Consider the following 20,446-nt stretch of genomic DNA (forward strand, 5'->3'; position numbering starts at 1 on the left):
TACTTGCATCCCTTATTAAATACTACCACCATTGATTCACACCATACTAAAACCACATCTTAGTTAACTTCAATTGCTAAGATCCCAAAATTATCATGATATGTTTGGGAAATATCCTCTAGATTACACATTTCTTTCCTGGAGGACCAAAAGAATTGAAAGTCTGCTCAACAGGATGAATCAGTCAGTAAGGAAGGAAATTCCCAGAGACAGAGGATAACCGAAAGAAGAAAGGATTGTTATATGCTGCAAACAGCTTGCTCATTTGTACATAAAAACGTCAACATTTATTACTTCTGCAAAATAGTCTTATCAGGAGCATTCTACTTCAAGTGGTAGGTAGTTAACCTAAAGATGGTTAACAGAGAATGAAGCCAGATCTAGACTAGGAATTTTTGCCAGTAATATTAGTTAGGGGTGTGATTTTTTTTTTTAAATACATTTGTGTACTGGCAAAAGCCTTAATGTAGACAGTTACACAGATCTGAGTGCTTTTGCCAGGATAGCTTATTTCGGTCAGGGGACTGGTATAAACTATATACTGGCAAAAGCACTCTTACTGATCTAAGTTGAGTCTACACCAGGAAGGTTTGCTAGTATAGCTATATAGTATAGTATAGCTAAGCTATACCAGCAAACTTTGTCTAGTGCCGACTAGACCACACTATCACTATAGTTTGTTTGTTTTGTTAAACTCTAGGTGTTCCTGGAAATGACTGCTCATTATTCAGGGTAGAGCAGTAACAGCTTAATTTAGGAACTACATATTCAAAACAAAGTTGGCATGCTGTGAGGCTCTATATACGATAGCATAAGAGGCCTTATCAAGTTTAATATAGGAGACCTCTTGAGATGACCTAGGAGACCAACACAACCAGAAATGCTAGAACTCTTCCAATGCCATTTTGGAAGGAGAAGGATTAACAATTTCCTGCTTTGATAAAAGCTTTGTAAGGGACCAGTAGTTTGAGACCTCCCTGCTGGGCCCACAAATGACTCATGCTGCCCCAAACAAGGGGGGGAGGAAGGGGGTGACAAACTAAAGGGGAGAACATGTGATTGCCCCATGTCTCCTCTGCCTAGTGACATCCCCCCTGTCCTGGTCTGCTGCGCCACTCTCCCCATCATGTTACCTGCATGGGAGTGAAGGGTACTCCGTCCTCCAGCTGCACCACCCCCTCACGGCATTTTCTGCTCTCTCCCTGGCAGCCGTGTCTGGGCAGGCTGGAGCCGCATCTCATGCGGCTAAAGTGATCATTCTGGGTCGCTGCTCTGTGCGGTGCAGCAGCTCCCTGAGAGAGCCTGGCTGCAGAGGTGGTGGTGCCCCCTCACCCCGCCTCTGCAAATAGGGGCCAAGTGAGCCAGAAACATGCCAGAGGGAGGGGAATCTGGCTCACTCAGCCCCTGTCCCTGGCAGCCAGGCTCAGGCAGGGGGATGGCAATCATGCGTCGCCAAAAGCTTTGTTGGCATAAGATTGCCAATAATGGCCATAAAATAGTGTGGATGGATATTCACTTTAAAGAACCTAGCTAGAAATTAATCCAGGTGATGCTCAACCTGCAAGAGAGCTATGGCCCTTTGGGATTTGCCACGATGGAGTGCAAATAAATAAATAAATAAATTCCTTCCTACAACCTCAGATTGGAGAACAAGAGATTTTCCCCATCCCCAAATTTAAAATTATTAGAAAGTCACTTTGGGCTAATAACCTTGAAGAGATAATGGTCAAATGGTAGTTTTGTGTGTTCAGTGCATGGAAGAGGGCAATCTGTCTGGGGATTGGGCCTGCTTTGAGCAGGGGTTTGGACGAGATATCCGCCTGAGGTCCCTTCCAACTCTGATATTCTATGATTCTATGACATGTGATGTGGGTTTTAACCAGGCTACAATTTTTATTAGTCAAATTACATCCCAAGTTCCTGCTGAGGGATAGCCCAACAATCACTCCCATCTCACTGATCCTTTGCCATTCCTGAGGGCTTCCTCTGCAGGGGGAGCCAATCACCACAGTAGGAGGGTCTCTGGGTGCCTCCACTTGTCCACTAGCATCACTGCCTCTTTCAAGGGTTGAGGCAAGAGGGGATACAGACCCAACCCCAGCCAGCACTGCCATCAAGTGCATTGGCGAGGCGGTCCCTTGGAGCAGTGCCCCACCCCCTGGTTTGCATTTGTTCCCAAGGGGTTAGACATGATGCCCCCACCTCGAAAGGAGATGTCTCCCAGGTTGCCTTTTTGGATCTGGAGCCTAAACCAGTAAGTTCCTGCACTGGGCACCTGCCAAAAGTTGTGACAATTAAATGACTTACATTGGTCCATACTGTGACCTCTGGGAGGAGGAGAATTCCAGCCATTCAGTAGCCCAAAACTCAGCCCTGAGGTTCTACTATAAGAAAGGCAAAAACCCCAACCAGCATTGGCCAATCTGCTGATATAGTGAAAAATTCCTTTCCAACCCCAAAGCAGGCAACAATCACAGCCTGCAGTGACCAGATAAAGGTGGGAGGGTGGATTAAACTATTGGAAATCAGCAAACAGAAAGTAGCATTGAGCATGACTCTTATCATGGATCCAAATCTCATGCAAAATCCCTCAAGACCTTCTGGTGCCAAATCTTGTGAGATCTCAAGCCCACCCCCAGAAGTCCTGTGGGGGATTGGAAATCTTGCAGAACTCAGGCTATGCTGTCCTTTTGCACTCTCCCATTCCACGAGCCACCAAAACAAACCCTTACTAGACTCAGGACCCTCTTTGCAAAGCTACAACAACTGATTTTATTACGCTATTTTTTGCTTCTCCGCCAAGTCTGTTGAACATATTAGCTACAATAGATTTTGGTGCTTCACTCATTTCTATAATCATCATCATAAAAACAGAACCACCAGGTATTAGACTTGACAATTTGTTGAACAGTTCAATGAGGGAGTCTCAAAAAACACACCACCCAGAGTGCAGTCAGTCAAGAGCTCATGACCTAACACTAGATTAACCTAGTAAATATACAAAGCTAAATACGGCAGTCTGAATATACTAGACTGTTGGCATAAACAATGTATTCTATCAATAAAGCTTCAGTACAAGAATTAAGAATGAATGGCATTTCACGTCATGCATTTAACAACCCAAGACAAGTCTGAGTTTATGCAATAGTTTGATACGCTTAAGAGAGACAAAATTCAACAAATTCCAGCATATACAGAGCTTCTCAGAAAAGGAGATAAAGCTTGCACTGATTTTTTTTTTTTTTTTTTTTAAGTAGTTCAAGTATTTTTATTCACCTGAATGGCTAGGCCTGCACATTACCAGTCTTAACTTTAACATTGGGTGAAGATGCAGTCTCAGAAGATTTTGCAGACCAAAAGAACTCTTTGAAAAAAGGCACAACCTGTGACAGCATTTTCAAAACTGGAGACTTATTACAGTCTGCTGCTTTGTGTGGTTAAAATGAAGTTTGGTTACATAAAAACTTGGGTGTCAAACATAAAATCCACAAAGGAATTTAGGCTCCTAATTTGTATTCAGGTTTCTAATGTCCATTGATTTCAATGGAAATTAGGAGCATAAGGGGCTTTATGGATTCTGTCAGAAGAGCCAAAATTTATATACAGTACATAGAGTTTAATCTGGAAGGGGAAAAAAAAAAGAAATGGCATAGTAACACCATATTCGCACTGTTAAAACTGGATGATTAGGCAGTAATAAACACCCACATTCTTCAAAAGCCGATCTGTTGGCCACAGGTAGAGTTCTGTATTAGTCACTACAAGGGACAAGGTGGGCAAGATATCTTTTATCGCACCAGCTGGGGCCCCTGACCTGAAGAAGAGCTCTGTGGCTCAAAAGCTTCTCTTTCTCACCCACAGAAATAGGCTCAAAGATATTACCTCACCCACTTTGTCTCTTTAATATCCTGCGACTGACATGGCTACATTTAACCTGTATTAGTCACAACAAGTCAGTTGCCCATGATGGTTTCAACCAAGACCACTCTCTTCTGAAAATCTTTAGTAGTGGAATGGAGTGGGAGAGAAGTTCATGACGGGGTAGGATCAAAGGCCTGGTCAACACTAGTAAGTTAAGTCAACACAAATCCACTTGCATCAACTTAGTTATACATGTGGCTACACTTAAATTGGTTTCCCACCTGGTAAGCGGCCAGTTACAGCGACACAGTAACACCACATCTCAGAGCAGCACAGAGCCATGGTCATCCTAGTAAGGTCAACACAGTATGAGTAGACACTGCATTAGTTGTATTGACTAACAGTCCTCCAGCACACATTCCACAATGCCTCTGTCCCTGCAACAGCGACCATTCCAGTCAATCTCCACTGCCCATGGGTCACAGAGGCTGGATACCTGTTCTCCTGCCACCATCTCCTTTCAGCCCCCTCTCCCACTCCCCATGTACATTTGAAATGCCTTTTCCTTACTTTCCACCTTTGCTGTTTGCATCCAATTGCTCAAGTGACCAGGCCAGCTACACGTATACACAGAGCTATTAGACGTATTCCAGCTTGGAAGAGAGAAGTAGTACAGGATTTCCTTGGCCTGTGGGAAGATGAGGCTGTGCAAGTACAGCTGCGGCTCACTCACAGAAACAACAAATTTATGAATAGATGGAGCAGGTGATTTGGACAATGGGGCATGACAGAGATCAGCAGCAGTGCAGCATGGAAAGTGAAGAAACTATGCCAGACATACCACAAAGCAAGCAAGAGCAAGACAAGACCTGGTGCTGCACCACAGACCTGCATGCCAGACTTGGAAGTCACCCCATTGGTACCCTGCAGATGACTGTTGATACTAGGGATGTAAAATAGTAAACGATTAATGGGTAATCATTGGTCTTATTGGTTAACCCAGCCTAACTGTTAATCTCCAGCCTTTGGCGGCCCGCATCTGCTGGCTGACCCCAGGATATAATTTTAATAGTTTAACTGGTTAACTTTTTGAACAATATTTACATCCCTAGTTGATGCCTATGATACTGACCCTCCTCCTTGCTGTTCATGGCAGGGAGTAGAGGGCAGCGGACTCAAAAAATGCTGAGAGCCTAGAATTGTTTGAAACTCCAGAGGAATCTAGCCATTCCTGCCAGGGAAGCGCAGATGACAAAAGGGGAGGGAGCTTGGATAAGTGTGTACATGAATTATTCCTTGCAGTATGTTTTTTGTTTATTTGTTTTCTTTTCCCTCAAACCTTCTTCCCCTTCATTCTTCCTAGGGCCTGTGTTCTCTTATAAAAATGGCAAATAGGCCAGGTGCAAATTAAGACAAACTGATTGCTTTTTCATTATTTTCTTCTCACTTTATCCCAGTAAAACAAAAGGTTAGAGAATACATTCTAGAAAGAGTTGTATGGTAATCTGGTTACGCAATCCACGTTAGGTGAGCATAATGGGGTACAGGTACAACAAACAAAGATAGAATCAGCCTCCACTTTTCATTTCTTTGGCTTGTTGTGCTATGCAGGGGCCTATGCGGAGTCCTCTGTTTATCAGAATAGCAATGTCTGACTCTTATCCTCTAGAGATCTCAATGACGCTTTCATGTAGATACTCTACAATCCTCTCCTGATGACTTCAATGGATGGCAGCCCTGTTTCTTCCTCCAGGATAGGACACTTGACCACGCCACTCTGCCTTGAGTTTGTCTAGCATCACAGAAGTTAACAGGCTAGGGGAAAGGTAACTTTAGGACAGCCAAGCTTTGTGCCTCTGTCACCATCAAGTGAGAGATATCAGCCAAAAATCATTGCCTGTGAAAACAGTGTCAATATATTTACTATCATTTCCCTATCTGTACCTGTATCTGTACCTAGGGAGGGGGACAAACCATATAGCAACATGTGATATTATTTCCCCCTGCCAGGCCACATTCACCATGGTTTTGAGCTTGAAAGATGTCTGTAGCAAGGTGCTCCAAAGCTACAGGGTCAATAAGCATTTCTTATTAAGGGTATTTGAGGGAGTCACAAAGTGAGTTTTGAGACTCCCCTCCCCGACCAAAAAACCAAATAGATACACTATTAGATTTGATCAGCAGCCTCTGGCGCTGTGGCCTTGAGAGGTCTCCCCCAGCTCTACATCTGCTTAATGTCTGACCCTGATCAGAATGAGAAAGAAGAGGACTAGGGAGGTGATGTTCTGTGAGATCCTTCAAGCTGCAGTTGTCTTAGACCATGATCAAAGACCTTAGAGGACCCTTTAGAATACAAAAGAGGAGGAAAGACTGAAAACAGAGTGGTTGCTCAGGCAACATACACAAGAGTTGCAGAGCATGGTTGACCAATAGGCCAAAGATCACACTCAGCAACCTTTGCAGTCATTGAGAACTCCTTGGCTACTGCTCTTACCCCATCCCACCCCCAGCATTCCGCATGGCAATGTGGTGTATATCCTTACGTCTTCCATGACACTGCAGGATAAGAACATTAGCTACACACATGCGTATCTGTGGGGGGCGGGGGAATTCACAGGCTGGTGTGTATACAGCCACAATGAACTTCACTGAACTACTGCTTACATACATGGCATCAATGTTTACTGTTTATTTCTTTTTCACTAGGGGTTGTTGCCAAAAGCTCAAAACTCAAGTTCTATTTTTGTAGAAAGTCAGAGTATTTTTATGAGTTCATACCAGAGGTTGCAGAATATACAGCAGAAGGCAAAGGACCAGTGATATTTATGGATGTACTTCAAGTATTATGGAACTCATAGCAGCAGGCAAAGACCCTACTTACCAGGGTGACCATACGTCCCGTTTTGGCCAGGACAGTCCCTTTTTTAAACTCTATCCTGACTTTTTTGGCAAAAGTAGGCATTTGTCCCATTTGCTCTTGCCAACTGATCAAGCTGGCAAGTGCAAATGCGACAAAGACCCACTTCTGTAAAAACTTTCCAGTGCAGAGGAAAGGGGGTGGGGGGTGTGTGCATCGATGCCAGCCCATGCAAGGGGACAATGCCAGCAACAACAGCCCCACCCCTGTGAGAGGGGGGACCAATCAGGTCTCTGGTGAACAGTGACAACAGCTCTACTGGGGGAGAGGCCTTGACCTAGCCCCACATGGTGTCCCATTTTCCCTTTGGGAATGGGAAACATGGTCACCCTACTACCAACATAAAATCTAAAGTACACAAGATACTATTTCACAGAAAACCATGACAGAACTCTAAAAGAGTACTTTACTAGTCAGCCACAGTAAAGCCACAGAGGTCCATGGTTAGCTCTTCTAATAGCCCTCTGGATGTTCCAATTCAGCAGACAGCAGGTCAACCTCATCCTTCACCCTGATGCAGCTTCCCCCCTTTGCCTATCAGATATTAAGCAGTATACAACATGCAGCTATAACCATTGGGATGTTTTTCCTCACAGAGATCAAATTTAGTGAGTAAAAACCCCAGCACCCCTCCCCACCTACCAGAAGTACATTTAATGGTTATTCTGCACTTGCTGAGCCAGTAGCTGAATCATTCTTTGATGCTGTTAAGATGGCCAGAATACAGCTTCATAAGCCAAGGGAGCAAGAGGTAGGCTGGGTACCCCAGAATCACTACTAGCATTTCAATATCACCAATGGTAATCCAGTAATGAGGAAAGACTATCCCGACTGGCAACTTTCTGAACAGTCTTGTGTTCTTAAAGATGCAAGCAGGGCTGTCCCTAGCTATTCTGGGGCCCTACGCAGGTGAGTATATTGTGCTCCCTCATTGTGATCCAAACTGTAGTAGTACTCCCTTAAACTGTGCAAATACTGCAGAATCATGCATCTGCATTAGTGATGCAGAGGAAAACTGGTGCTGATCTCTGCAAGCTCCAAGTTTCTGTCAGAGAGCTGGCAGACACTGAAAAGCACTATTTCCCATTTGTATGGGTTGGATTTCACTGAGGCTGGTATTAGGACTTAAGTGTACGTACTGATCCATAGACCATAATTGTAAAAGGTATTTGGCACTATTCACAAAATAAATTTGAAATTCCTATCTTTCGAAACCATGCAAATCCAAGAGTCAGCATAAAACTGATCTACACACAAAAAAGGACTAATGCAGAATGGTATTTGGAGAAAGCTAACTTTGCCGTTATGCTTATATAGACACCTCTACCAACTTAAAATAAAAATATTCTACAAACCTCAACTACTTCCAGTCTGTTGGCAAAACTCACCTTAAAAATGGTTTTAACAAATCAAGTACTGATGGTTTCTTTTCATACTTCAAAACTACTGATCTGTTTTAACCAAAACTTTCTAAAACAAGTTTATCCCGATGCTGACAGCAAACATGGAAGATATCAGCCTACACAGTTAAAGTTTGTCACCATTATAAGCAAGTGAAAAACTTATGATAGGAAGTGTTAGGCAACCTTAAGTGCAGATGAAGCTACTAGCTCAGTCTATCAGAACACCGACAGTACCATGAAACAGCTGAACATTGTACGGGATGCTTGTTGATCAGACACTAGACACCTGTAAGTGGTCAACAAAGGCTAATCTAAACTGTCAACTATACTAGTAAAGGGAAAAGCTTACATGTGTACAGAAGTACACAAAAAAACTTCCAAATTTTACCAGGTCATGTGATGAACTCAACAATTAGAGAAGCTGTACAATAGGTGAGTTAATGGCGCTCCAGCAAAGCATGATAGTCATGAAGATGCCATGCTTCATATTGGAAGTTTAGCAGCACCCAGGTCTAAATTCATAAAAATCCCAGGAAAATAAATGCTGATATAGGTCTTATTCCAGACAGACACTGAACATTCCTGCAGTACCTGTAGAGACAGCAATTAGTATTGACAGGTATCAGAGGTATTTTGCAACACAGATAAAGACTGTTTTCAGCTATTAACTTTCAGAAGAGTGTCAGACTGGTAGCACGGGGAAAAAAAAATCAACAGTAACGTATCTTTCTAGCAGAGAGCTATTGTACTGTTTTGACTAAAGCAGCAAGAGGAATTTAGTGAATTAAGCATTCAATTAAGCAGAAGGCGTCTGCTATGCAGAACATGCTATTTGAGAATACTCCTCAAATCCAGGCAGCAACTGGCACACAAGATGTGCTGACTACCATGCTGAATATATTTTTAGGGCAATGACTGGAAGGGTCAGAGATATTAAGTCCCCCAAGTAGAAAAAGGAATTGGTGAATAGTAAGTTAAGTCTACTCTTTGCAAAGCTGTAGAGCAGTGGGTTCTCAACAAGGGTATGTGTACCTCTGGAGGTACACAGAGGTCTTCCGGGGTACATCAACTCATCTAGGTATTTGCCTAGTTTTACAACAGGCTATGTAAAAAGCACTAGTGAAGTCAGTACAAACTAAAAATTTAATACAGACAAAATGAGAAAGGCAATTTTTCAGTAATACTGTGCTGTGACATTTGTATTTTTATGTCTGATTTTGTAGGCAAGTAGTTTAAGTGAGGCGAAACTTGGGAGTATGCAAGACAAAATCAAGATTCCTGAAAGGGCTACGGTAGTCTAGAAAGACCGAGAATCACTGCTCTACAAATATACCATTAGCTATTCCAGTGACTATGAAGACTCGTGTCACTGTAAGTACTCTTTGGCCCATCCTGATTCCACAGTGTTCTGTAGCAGAGTTGGAACTGGCAATCCACATTAGTGTGCATTCTTCATCAATAGTTACTGAGAGAAACTGAACCTGTAACTAGTACCTTTATAGTGATGACGACAGTGTATTGACAGTTATAAACTGACGCATTTAAATGCCACAGCATATATACCATCATTGTTTTCTAGACATGTCTAAGTAGTGAATGGGTATAACGTTTGAAATTAAAGATGGGTTTTAAAAAGTTCTAAGTACAGATTAGAAAATGTTCAAGAAAAAGGCTGCACAACAGGTTATATACTAGAACAGCTTCCACAAAGAGCAGGTATTTCATCTAGCATCATGCTTTTAACTCAGAGTGCAACATTTTCAGAAGGAATTCACACAAGGTATTACACCTCTACCTCGATATAACATGACGTGATATAACCCAAATTCCGATATAACGCAGGAAAGCAGTGCTCCAGAGGGGCAAGGCTGCACACTCCAGTGGATCAAAGCCAGTTCCATATAACGCGGTTTCACATATAACGCGGTAAGATTTTTTGGCTCCCGAGGACAGCATTATATTGAGGTAGAGGTGTACAAGCCATCGAGAGCAGAATAGGGAATTTGGTTTGAAAACATTTAAAATCTAGCATAAATCAAGTAGTTTTAAAGTAAATCAGTGTTTAATGTTGGCTATTCTACATCATCGTCTTCAAATTTTAAAATGTCTAAGTCTCCAAGCTAAGATCAGTGGAAATGAAACAATGGCTTGAGATGAAAACATCCTGTTATTCTTTAGTTCTAATTATGTTCTTATTCCTCCCCGCATTTGCATAGGTCAAGAAACAGTCACCACTAAACCTAGCCAACAAATGCAGTTTCAAAATATTAAAATAAATAAATCAAATAGTGCAGTAATCAAAAGCATGACAGATTACATATTAAAAAGTCAATATGATGTGAATTTCTAAGATCTTCATAGTCTGCACACAGTATAAAGATAAAGCATAGCCGCCAAGACCTACTCTGCTATTTTTCTAATGTGCGAGTACTGAAAGTTCAAGTGAGAAAACATGTTAATTTAAAAGTTCACATTAAAGTCTGATGGAGAGCAACAGAATAAACTGAGTTAGAGCATGGAAATTGGGGTGCTGGTGAAGGGAAGAACAGAATCTAGACTTGAGTAGTGTTTTGTGTACTGCAGTACACAAGGATAGTCAGAGTGGCAGAAAAAGATAAGAGAATGAACTAAGGATTCAGAAGCTGGCTTTACACAAGCTATGTTTTGGATAAGTAGATGTGGTGATCTCTAAGGAGAGAGACAAATTGCCTGATTTCGTAAATTAGTCATAACTTTGCTAGATACTAAAATTCATGGATTTGGAGCACTGGATTTATGACTTATTACAACAATCTGCAATCCACTAACCCCCTTTTTTGTCCTATAACTGCAGAGATTTTAACATGCATTGTAAAAGACCATTCAAGGTGAACTACTTATGCCAAACAATCTGTTCCACCTTGTGTTTAGTGAGGATACAGAGTACCTTACCCTGGCAGGGAGTGTCTCAGGGAAGCTTCAGCCCAAACATCCACACTGCAATCTTATGGCCCCACTACTTGAGCCCCACAAGCCCAAGTCAGCTGACCTGGGCTCAGACTCTGTGCAACTTAAAAAAAAAAAAAAAAAAAAAACACACGCACACCAACACCACACTGTAGACACTGTAAGTGCGAAAGTGTCTCTCTCTTTTATTGGAGCAACAGAAGTTGCTCCAATAAAAGATATTACCTCATCCACCTTGTCTCTATGAAATAGCATGACAGAAATGCACCAAGTTTAAGATCACTGTATGGCATGAGTTACACTCATTTATTGCTAGCATAAATTTTTTACAATATTAAATTTATGGAGTGCCTTTTCCAGCATGTTTCTCAAGCCACTAACTCACTTAATCTATCCAACACTAAACCTGAAAGGAGCTTACATTTTGAAAATGAACACAGAAATCACAGATTAACAAATTCCATCACTCAACAGGAATTTCCAAGCCTAAGAACGGCAGGCAAATGTTTCAACTTTGTTTCCTGTCTGCAGCCAAATGGCATGCACATGTTCGTAGCAACTATCAGAGGGGTAGCCGTGCTTGTCACTTTTTACAGATCCATACTTAGAGTCCTGTGGCACTTTATAGACTAACAGACATATTGGAGCATAAGCTTTTGTGAGTGAATACCCACTTGGTCAGATGCATGTAGTGGAAATTTCCAGAGGCAGGCATAAATAAGCAGGCAAGAATCCCTTGGTGTTCACACCTCAACTGCTAAAAGCAGTTTCTCCTTCTAAAAGCATTCTTGAGGTTTTTGTCTAAAAATCTGAATGCAGCTCTTCTCTATCTCGGCGCACTCAGTGACAGCAGTTTCTCCTCCCTTGGTGTTCACACCTTAGCTGCTAACAAAGGGCCTCATCCTCTCTGATTTAACTAACCTTGTTATCTCTAGACTGATTCTTGCCTGCATATTTGTGTCTGCCTCTGGAAATTTCCACTACATGTGTCTGAAGAAGTGGGTATTCATCCACAAAAGCTTATGCTCCAACAGGTCTGTTAGTCTATAAGGTGCCACAGGACTCTTTGTCATAGCAACTAGATGATCATTACTGGAAATGAGAGAATCAGGAAGCAGAGTGCTGAATCTTCTATACACACAGAAACATCTCTAGAATTAAAGGTGACTTATAAATCAATGAGACTAGGTACTCATCTTATTTGTCTCTGGTATTATCTATGAACACCTGGAAGTCTCCCTGAATCTTCCTTCCAAAAGCATTCTTGGGTTTTGTCTAAATATCTGAACGCAGCTCTTTATCTCAGTGCACTCAGTGACTGGAAAATTAGTGAAGTAATGGTATTACAAAATTTGACATTGGAAGCTAAGCAATTGAATGGAGGAGGAATTTTTATTCAAGTGTTCAACAATATTCATCTGAAATGAGTGACTGTTCAAGAGAATGTTAGAATTAACAACTCAGTTAGGGTGAAGCTCAATAATACAGGTTCAGAAATTCTCCCCTCAAATAGTCTTCAGCAAAATCAGGAACAACTATATTTAACATTCTAGATTTGTCCAAAGTTTTAAAAAATTAAGACAATTTAGATCTTTATACATCAGAAAGCAGCAAAAGGCAATGGATACAAGCCAACTTCTATAAAAATTGTTGAGATCACCACTGAGTGCTAACTGCAAATGGACTGGGGACCCAAGACATAATCTGACCAACTTCCTGGCTCCATAGACAGACCACTTGTACCTGATAAGTGTCAGCAACAGGTGCAGCTGAACTAGTGTTAGAACACATAGGATTATGTTTAAACCCATTTCATTATTTAAACAAATGGCTACTGAGTTCTCCTTACACAAGTTTTTATTGTTGGTTTTACACTTTTCCATCAGTAGGATCATTACTGCAGCCATTCATGTGTTCAAACATAATGTCATTCCGTCTTCCTCTGAACAGGGGTTAAGATAAAGTAGTTAAAAAGAAAAACAAAAAAACACACCACACATTAGTGGCCACCTGGAGCTTTCACTAAATCAGCACTATAACCAGTGGAAAATTGTTGCCACCAGCTCTAGTGTAGTATAATACTTTTAAACCTCATTCCACCCATGTGACATGTAAGACAGCAAAATCATTTGACCCACCTGTGAAAAGGAAATCACCAGCTAATAATAAATGGCAGAAATTGAATACTTCATCAGACCTAAATTGATGAAATGCAATTCAATTATGTTACCTTAGCTGGAATTTCACCAGAAAGCCAGGGTTCACATTTGCTCTCTCAAAAAACCTTTTGTTTGTGAAAGACTCAAGGTCTAGTGATCTTGGGCATTTAAGTCTTATCTGAAAGACAAAATTTCCAAGAGAAAAAATGTTCCTTTACATCATACTGAGCCAATGCTTTACTAATTACTATCAGGAAAGGGTGCCAACTCACTAAATTAACCTAATGTTCCCTGATGGTCTCCTAGTCAGACATAAACTGCTTAGCTTGCAAGATCTGACTGACTATTCTCCATTACAATCAATAAATGCAGTGGTAGGGTAAAGAAAGGAAATCAAGCCAGAGAAAGCTTCACCTGAAAGTGAGTATGCCACTGTAATGCCTGAGAAACCTTGAGCATGAATTACTTTTGCGAGGGCAAAGTAGTTTTGTAGGGTCCAGTTCAGGTCTCTTATCACATGCCTATGACTGTACCCTCCATCTCAGTCACCCCATGTCTGGGGGCCTACTCCCATAGGCATACACCGTTCATATCTGAGAGACACTGCGTCTTCTAGGAATCCTTTTCTACAGGTCGCCCCCATCTTACCTATTATAAAGGGCCAGGATGCCAGCAAGAGAGCCAAAGGATGAAATAGGGAAGGCTCATCATCACAGCTTACCAGAATCAGATAAGACTAAAGATGGGAAATCTGACCTGGCAGCCAAAGTACCATTTTAGATGTGCATATGGTCCAAGGCCCACTGAAACTGCACAAGCCATATAGGCATAAGATAGCCACCACATGGCAAAGTCTTATAAATGGAATGGCATCAGTGTGTCTTGAGCCACGCCAACAACGTCAACTTACTTTATCAGTTTGATAGACTATGCCATTAAACAAAAGAAGATTAAATGATCCTTAACAAAAATAAACTGTAGTGACCAATTTTTTTCCGAATGTCCAGTGCCCTGTGAATGTACTCAGTACCAGAGGGTCAAGATTACACAACAGTACTCTTTATTTCCTAAACTTCTGCATGCATCTGCACTTTGAAATGATGATCACTCAGTTTTATATTCCGCTGTATAAACTGAAAGTTTCTGTACTTTATCAGTGCGGGCTCCACAGTTCCTTATGTTCTCTCTCCAGTGTTACCTCTGAAATAAGACTTTAAAAAAAACAACTGAAGATCCCAATGTCTCGTCCTCTTTTAATCAATACTCCAGACTAAAAGCTATAAATCAAATTATTTTATGGTCATAGCTAAGAAGGTGACCTGTAACAAACTATGATGTTATGTAGATATTTCATCCAATGCTGCAAGTATTATGAACTTGAATTGTTGTAGGTAACCCAAAAAACAGTTTGAAAACCCATCTGCAGCTCTCAACTCATTTGCAGCTCTATCATCACTAATTCAGAACTAGTATAGTAAGCCATGGAATCCTATGCATCTACTTCCATGCTGTTGCATAAAGTATTTTTACATAGATATACTGTAAGCTTTCATCTCAGGTTCCAACGATACCACGTTCACCACATAAACTTAACACCTCTGACTGTTGTAAAGTTTTGAACTTCACTAGAGACTTGAATAAAAGTTAACTGAACAAGACTGTAAAAACGTCAACAGAAACACTCAGGTTTTAGTACTAGTGTCAGAAGATCACCACCAAACCATTACAGTCTTCTTTTTAAAATATGACTTTTTGTTTCACATGAGGAACAGGAGTCAGGTCCATGTTAAAAGTTTTCTTACCACAAAAAATATCCATGTGGATTTTGTCATACAAGAAAGAGCTCCTACCTAGTCAGCTTCAATGGCAATCACAGCAAAGCTCAGAAAAGCTTGTAATTAATAAGCAACTCATCAGTAAGAAATACTGACTGGTTTGTATTAAAACACTGGTAACTCTTGAATTCATCTTCCTTCACTGGACATAACACTATTTTTTAACATTATCTACATTTGTTATATTCCCCTCTTTTACTTTGTAATATTTGCCACTAACAAGTATGGACTGAATCATCTCATTAAAGGTCTATTGATGCTTATAATTCTTTACTCTTAGTTCTGCAGTGAAGTTTCCCCTAACTTTAATCCTTAGCTGCATAATTACAGCTTTTTGCATTATTTAGAAAGAATGATTGTCCAGGCATTTTAATCAAATGGTCCCAATTAAATCAGATGTTCAGACTTGAGTGAGGTGAACAACGTGCTAGAGCAGGGATGAGGAAACTTTTTGGCCTGAAGGATACATCCGGGAATAGAAATTGAACGGCGGGCCATGAATGCTCATAAAATTGAGGTTGGGGTGCGGGCTCTGGTTGGGGGTGCGGGATCCAGGGTGGGGACAGAAATGAGGAGTTTGGATGTGGGAGGGGGCTCCAGGCTGGGGGTGTAGGCTCTGGGGTGGGGCTGTGGATAAACATTATGAGGTGCAGGAGGGTGCCCAGGGCTGGGATCAATGGGTTTGGAAGGCAGGAGGGGGATCAGGGCTGGGGTAGGAGATGGGACATGGAAAGACGCACACGGGTGCAGGCTCCAAGCAGTGCTCACCTTAGGGGGCTTCCAAAAGCAGCAGTCATGTCCCCACTCTGGCTCCTACACCAGGTCCCGCCCCTGCAGCTCCTACTGGCCGCAGTTCCATGCATAGGAGCCAGAGCAGGGCCATGCCACTGCTTCCAGAAGCAGTGTGGAGCAGCCCCCAACCCTGCTCCCCAGCACTCACGATTTTATAGACCTCAATCATATCTTCCCTTTTCAGCTTGGAAAAGAGACTGCTAAGTCCCAGTCTTCTTAATTTCTCCTCATACAGGAGCCGTGCCATACTGTGGCAGATTCAACTAAGCAGAGAAGAGCAGAGCAGAAGAAATTTTTTCCCTTATACTACTTCAACAGATTAAAGTGATCCAGTAATAGCAAATACTTGACCAACGAAAGTAAGAGTAATGCAAGACTAGAAGTCAGTAAGGCTGAGATTTCGTGTGCCACCTGAAAGAAGCAAGTCCCACAGCCAAGGACTTTTCACCAAGAACTGCACCAGTACTAAAGTAAGCACATTTAAGAAACATCAGTAGGATCACCACTACCCTGGTAGAGAGGCAGTCATGTTTTAGTGTGTACACAAATGTACAGTTTCAAACCATCATCTGGATTTGCACCCTTTAACCAAGCAAACAGTAATTTCAGAGCACACACTGAGTGTGCACACAGCTACCCATTTCAAAAAGACAGGCCAGACTCCTCTTTCTGCATTAGCTAAAGCTGATGAGTAATTTTCAAAAACAGCCTCAGGCAAAAAGCATTGTAAAAGAAAATTCCACCTGGAGGTGGAAACTGCACTTGAAAGCATTGCTTTCTTTAGCCCAAGGCATAGGGACAGACTCTGTGGAGCACGCACAGAAAAAAAATTAGTGGGTGCTTAGACTCACCAGCAGCCCCCACTCCCACCGCCTGCTGTCCCCACAAATTAACTCTGCCCCCTCCCTCCTGGCACATCCTGCATGCCACAGAACAGCTGTTCAGCAGCGTGCAGGAGGCACTGGGCAGGAGGGGGAAAGGCAGTGACGGGGTGCACTCGGGGGAAAGGGCAGAATGAGGCAGGGAAGAGGTGGGGGTGGGGCCTTGAGGGAACGGGCATAGTGGGGATGGGGCCTGGGGTGGAAAGTAGAGGAGTGGAGTGGGGGGTTGGGAGAAGAGGTGAAGATGGGGCAGGGTCTGGGGCTGAGCGGGGATTCAATACTCCTGCGGAAAATTAGAAGCTGGTGGCTCAAGGTTAACAAGTGGAGTAAGAGGAAATTTGTCAACATGATTTTTTAAAACTATACTGAGACAGTAGCATTTGCAAAAGAATTATCTGCACACTTGTCTTTTTCCTGTTCAGTGAGTAGTGACTAAGTAGATGAGGGAAAGAAATGGATAGAGAGATCTGAGAAGCTATATCTACGATTACTCATGAAAAAACTTTAAAACAACACTAAGGTTACAAAGTCAAACATTCAAAAGTTAGGAAACGCCAGAATTAAGATGGTCTGTGTAACATTAATTCAACCCCCTTGTTTGTACGCGTCATGACACATTCTTTGATTACACGATCACATACCACTTTTTCCACAGGACCCCTGCCTCATTTAGTACACAAGACAGACTAGCTGCTGAGGCAAATCAGGGTTGTGTAGTAAAGGAGGCTATTGTCTGTAGGACCCCTTCATCTGTAGTGAATAAGCAGAGGATTACAGGAAGAGAAAGGACTGTCTCAAGGTTAAGGCAGCTAAAACATGACCTAGAGAGCTGGATTCTATCCCTGCTTCTGCCATAAAGTTCTTGTGTGATGCAAGGAAATTATTTAAACCAACATTTTCACTGGTGGTCACTAATGATACGCACCTCATTTTCTGGATGTTCAATTTGAGACCATTGATCCAATCTGCAGAAGTGCTGAGCATTCATAGCTAGAACTCAAGTCAATGGCAGCTGTACTTGAACATATACATGCTATATAATGTCAAGTACTCTTAAAAAAATAATAATCAGGCTCTATGTCTCCAATTGAGCAACCAAAAAAGTCAGTGGATACCTCAGACCTTAATCTCAGTGTCTTAGTTCCCCCATCTGTAAAAATGTGGATAATACTACTCCTTTACCTCAGAGAGGTTTTGTAAAAATGAATTAATGTTTGTGAACCACTCAAATAGTGGCAAAAGTTGAAAGGTAAATACATTTACATAAAGCATGTGTAGGTTCTGATACACAGGAGTGGACCAAAGACAGCTTTGGTAAAATACACCCTGTTGGCTCAAAGATAACACTCCAAGCATTTCACACAGGACACCCAAGTGCTCGCCAATAAAAACAACTTTTAATCACGACATACCTGGAGAAAAAAAAAAGTTGAGTTCATTTCTTCTTGCAAGAGTGTATGCCACCAGCAGTCCCTCAAGGAATTAGTTCCCACTCATATTTCACAGGTGTATTACAGATAGTATATAAGAGTGGTACCCCTAAATTTATCAACCACTGGAAAACTTCAAGGGTTTTACCTTCAACTGAAACAAAGTAGTAGTTAAAACGTTCATTAATAAAAAGAGTCATGAAGTATTTACAACTATATTCCTCACAGATAGCCAGTATCTACATCCTGCATACATATGTGCAGTTTAAACCACTTGGATACATTACACTCTTCATTACCACCTTCAGGTTGCAAACTTAAAACATAAAAGTTTCTAAAAATCAGTTTGTTACCCAAGAGTTAAAGTTCTAAGATAACACTACCGAAACAAAATGCACAGCCCAAACCTAAAGTTACTTAGCATGCTTAGAAAAAGTGGATCATCTAGTCTCCCTCATCCTCCCTATACATTGTTTACAAACAGGTATCAGTTCAAATTATTGGAATACTGACTTCGGTAGATTTAGAAAGTATACTACAGATTTCCAAGACAGGAGGAAAGGTTTCAGATTTTGTTCAAAGAGGCAGGCAATCCACAAACCATTCATAACATAAGGTTAATTTTTCTTATTCAGATAATCCCTAGGATATCTACCAACACTAAATTCTGTTACCACTAGAGGAGGAAGTTACCAGGTTACCAACCCAAACACCTCGCTCCAGGGGCCATCGCGGATGACAGGACTACCCAGCAGCCAGCGCTCTCGGGGCAGGACGCTGGGAGACCTCCGGCCACGTTCAGGGAAGGAGACAGACACATCTGGGTGGCGGCAGCAGCCACTCGGTAGAGGCCAAAGAAAACGATTACAGACCAGACCCAAGATTGGTCACATCCTTTCCCCTAACAGGTAGGTTTCTGCCAGCCCCGAGAGGGCACCGCACAGCCCCAGCCCACGACAGCCATAATCTGGGCTCCTCTCCTGCCTACACCACCCAACACCACACTGAGGCTGGCACAGGCGGGGGGGAGGGCACCGGGCCCCCACGACACGGACTCACAGTCACAGGCCCTCATGCCAACGGAGGCGGCCTGTCAGGGGGAGGGTCCGGGCACCACGCCGGAAAAGAGAATGGAGAGAGCAAAAAGGAGCTGCCGCCCTCCCGCCTCCCTTCCGGAAAGCGGGCAACCTGGGGCCGCGCAACGAACCTCACCTCTTCGCTCGGCAGCCCGACCACCTCCACCGGAGAGGCCGCCATGGCCGGCCAAGCAGCGGTATCCTGGACCAACGGTTACACCACAGACGCACCTTCCTCACCACGACTGCCTACTCCTGTTTACATTCTGCCCCGCCCCAGCACACAGCGCGCGCGGCTACAGCCAACAGGTCGCGCGTGCGCGTTCCCCCGATCCCAATCAGGTTCTCCAGCCCTGGAGACAGATACTCCTTCTGATTGGCTAAGAGCCCCGCCTTCCTTTCAGCCTTGGAGACAAATTTCCCTTCTGATTGGATCAGAGCTTCGGCTTCCTTCCGCCTTTGGAGATAGATACTGTTTCTGATTGGCAAAGAACCCAGTCTTCCCTCCGGTACTGGCGACAGTTACCCCTCTTGATCAGCTCAGTAACCTAAAGCCCGCTTAAATGGTGAGCTGCGCTCCCCAGAGGGGAACCGGTGCAGCGTCTCCCTGCTGTGCTCTGGGTAGCGCATGGAGGTTCCTGAGGCGCTGGCCCGGTGACTAGGCTGACCAGATAACAGAAACAAAATATCGGGACATGGGGGAGACGGGGGACAAACGGCTAGTGACCCAGGCTACAGATGATGGTTAAACGGGAGCGACGCACTGGGCCAAGCAGGCAGGGAAGTGCCAGTAGCGAGGACTGGGATTCTCCGCTGCTTTAGCCCTTCCAGGTACAGTGCCAGCCCTAAGGATTCAAAAGTCACGATATTTGCCCTAAAAATTGTGAGATTGGTGTGGCCTTCAGGCTTCGTCTTATACATCGTCTGCAGTTGGTGACTTTTCGAGTCGCATTTTCAAGTTTTTCTCTACAGCCACAAGGCTGTAGACGCTTACTTTTGGGGGGAAAGATCAATAGCAGGTGAGGACCGTTCTCAGGTAACAAATGATTCCAGGCAGCAGTTGGGGACTTAAAAAAAAAAATCACCAAACTTATGAATAACTTGCAAGATTTGTCAACATTGGTATAGGAAAGGGCCAAGGGTGAA

At 42.8% G+C, this 20,446-nt stretch overlaps 1 protein-coding gene across 1 annotated transcript in view; it reads right to left on the minus strand.

Moving 5' to 3' along the window:
- The window catches only part of NEDD4 (NEDD4 E3 ubiquitin protein ligase), a 121,523-nt gene extending 101,941 nt beyond the window's left edge, over positions 1–19,582 (minus strand). Inside the window, exon 1 of the mRNA XM_030578594.1 lies at positions 19,437–19,582. Coding sequence (XP_030434454.1) covers positions 19,437–19,481 — 45 coding nt within the window. The 5' untranslated portion in view covers positions 19,482–19,582. The remainder of the gene's footprint in view (positions 1–19,436) is intronic.
- Positions 19,583–20,446: the final 864 nt, after the last annotated feature.

The sequence above is a fragment of the Gopherus evgoodei genome, chromosome 10, assembly GCF_007399415.2.
Source record: "Gopherus evgoodei ecotype Sinaloan lineage chromosome 10, rGopEvg1_v1.p, whole genome shotgun sequence".
NCBI classification, from domain to species: domain Eukaryota; kingdom Metazoa; phylum Chordata; order Testudines; family Testudinidae; genus Gopherus; species Gopherus evgoodei.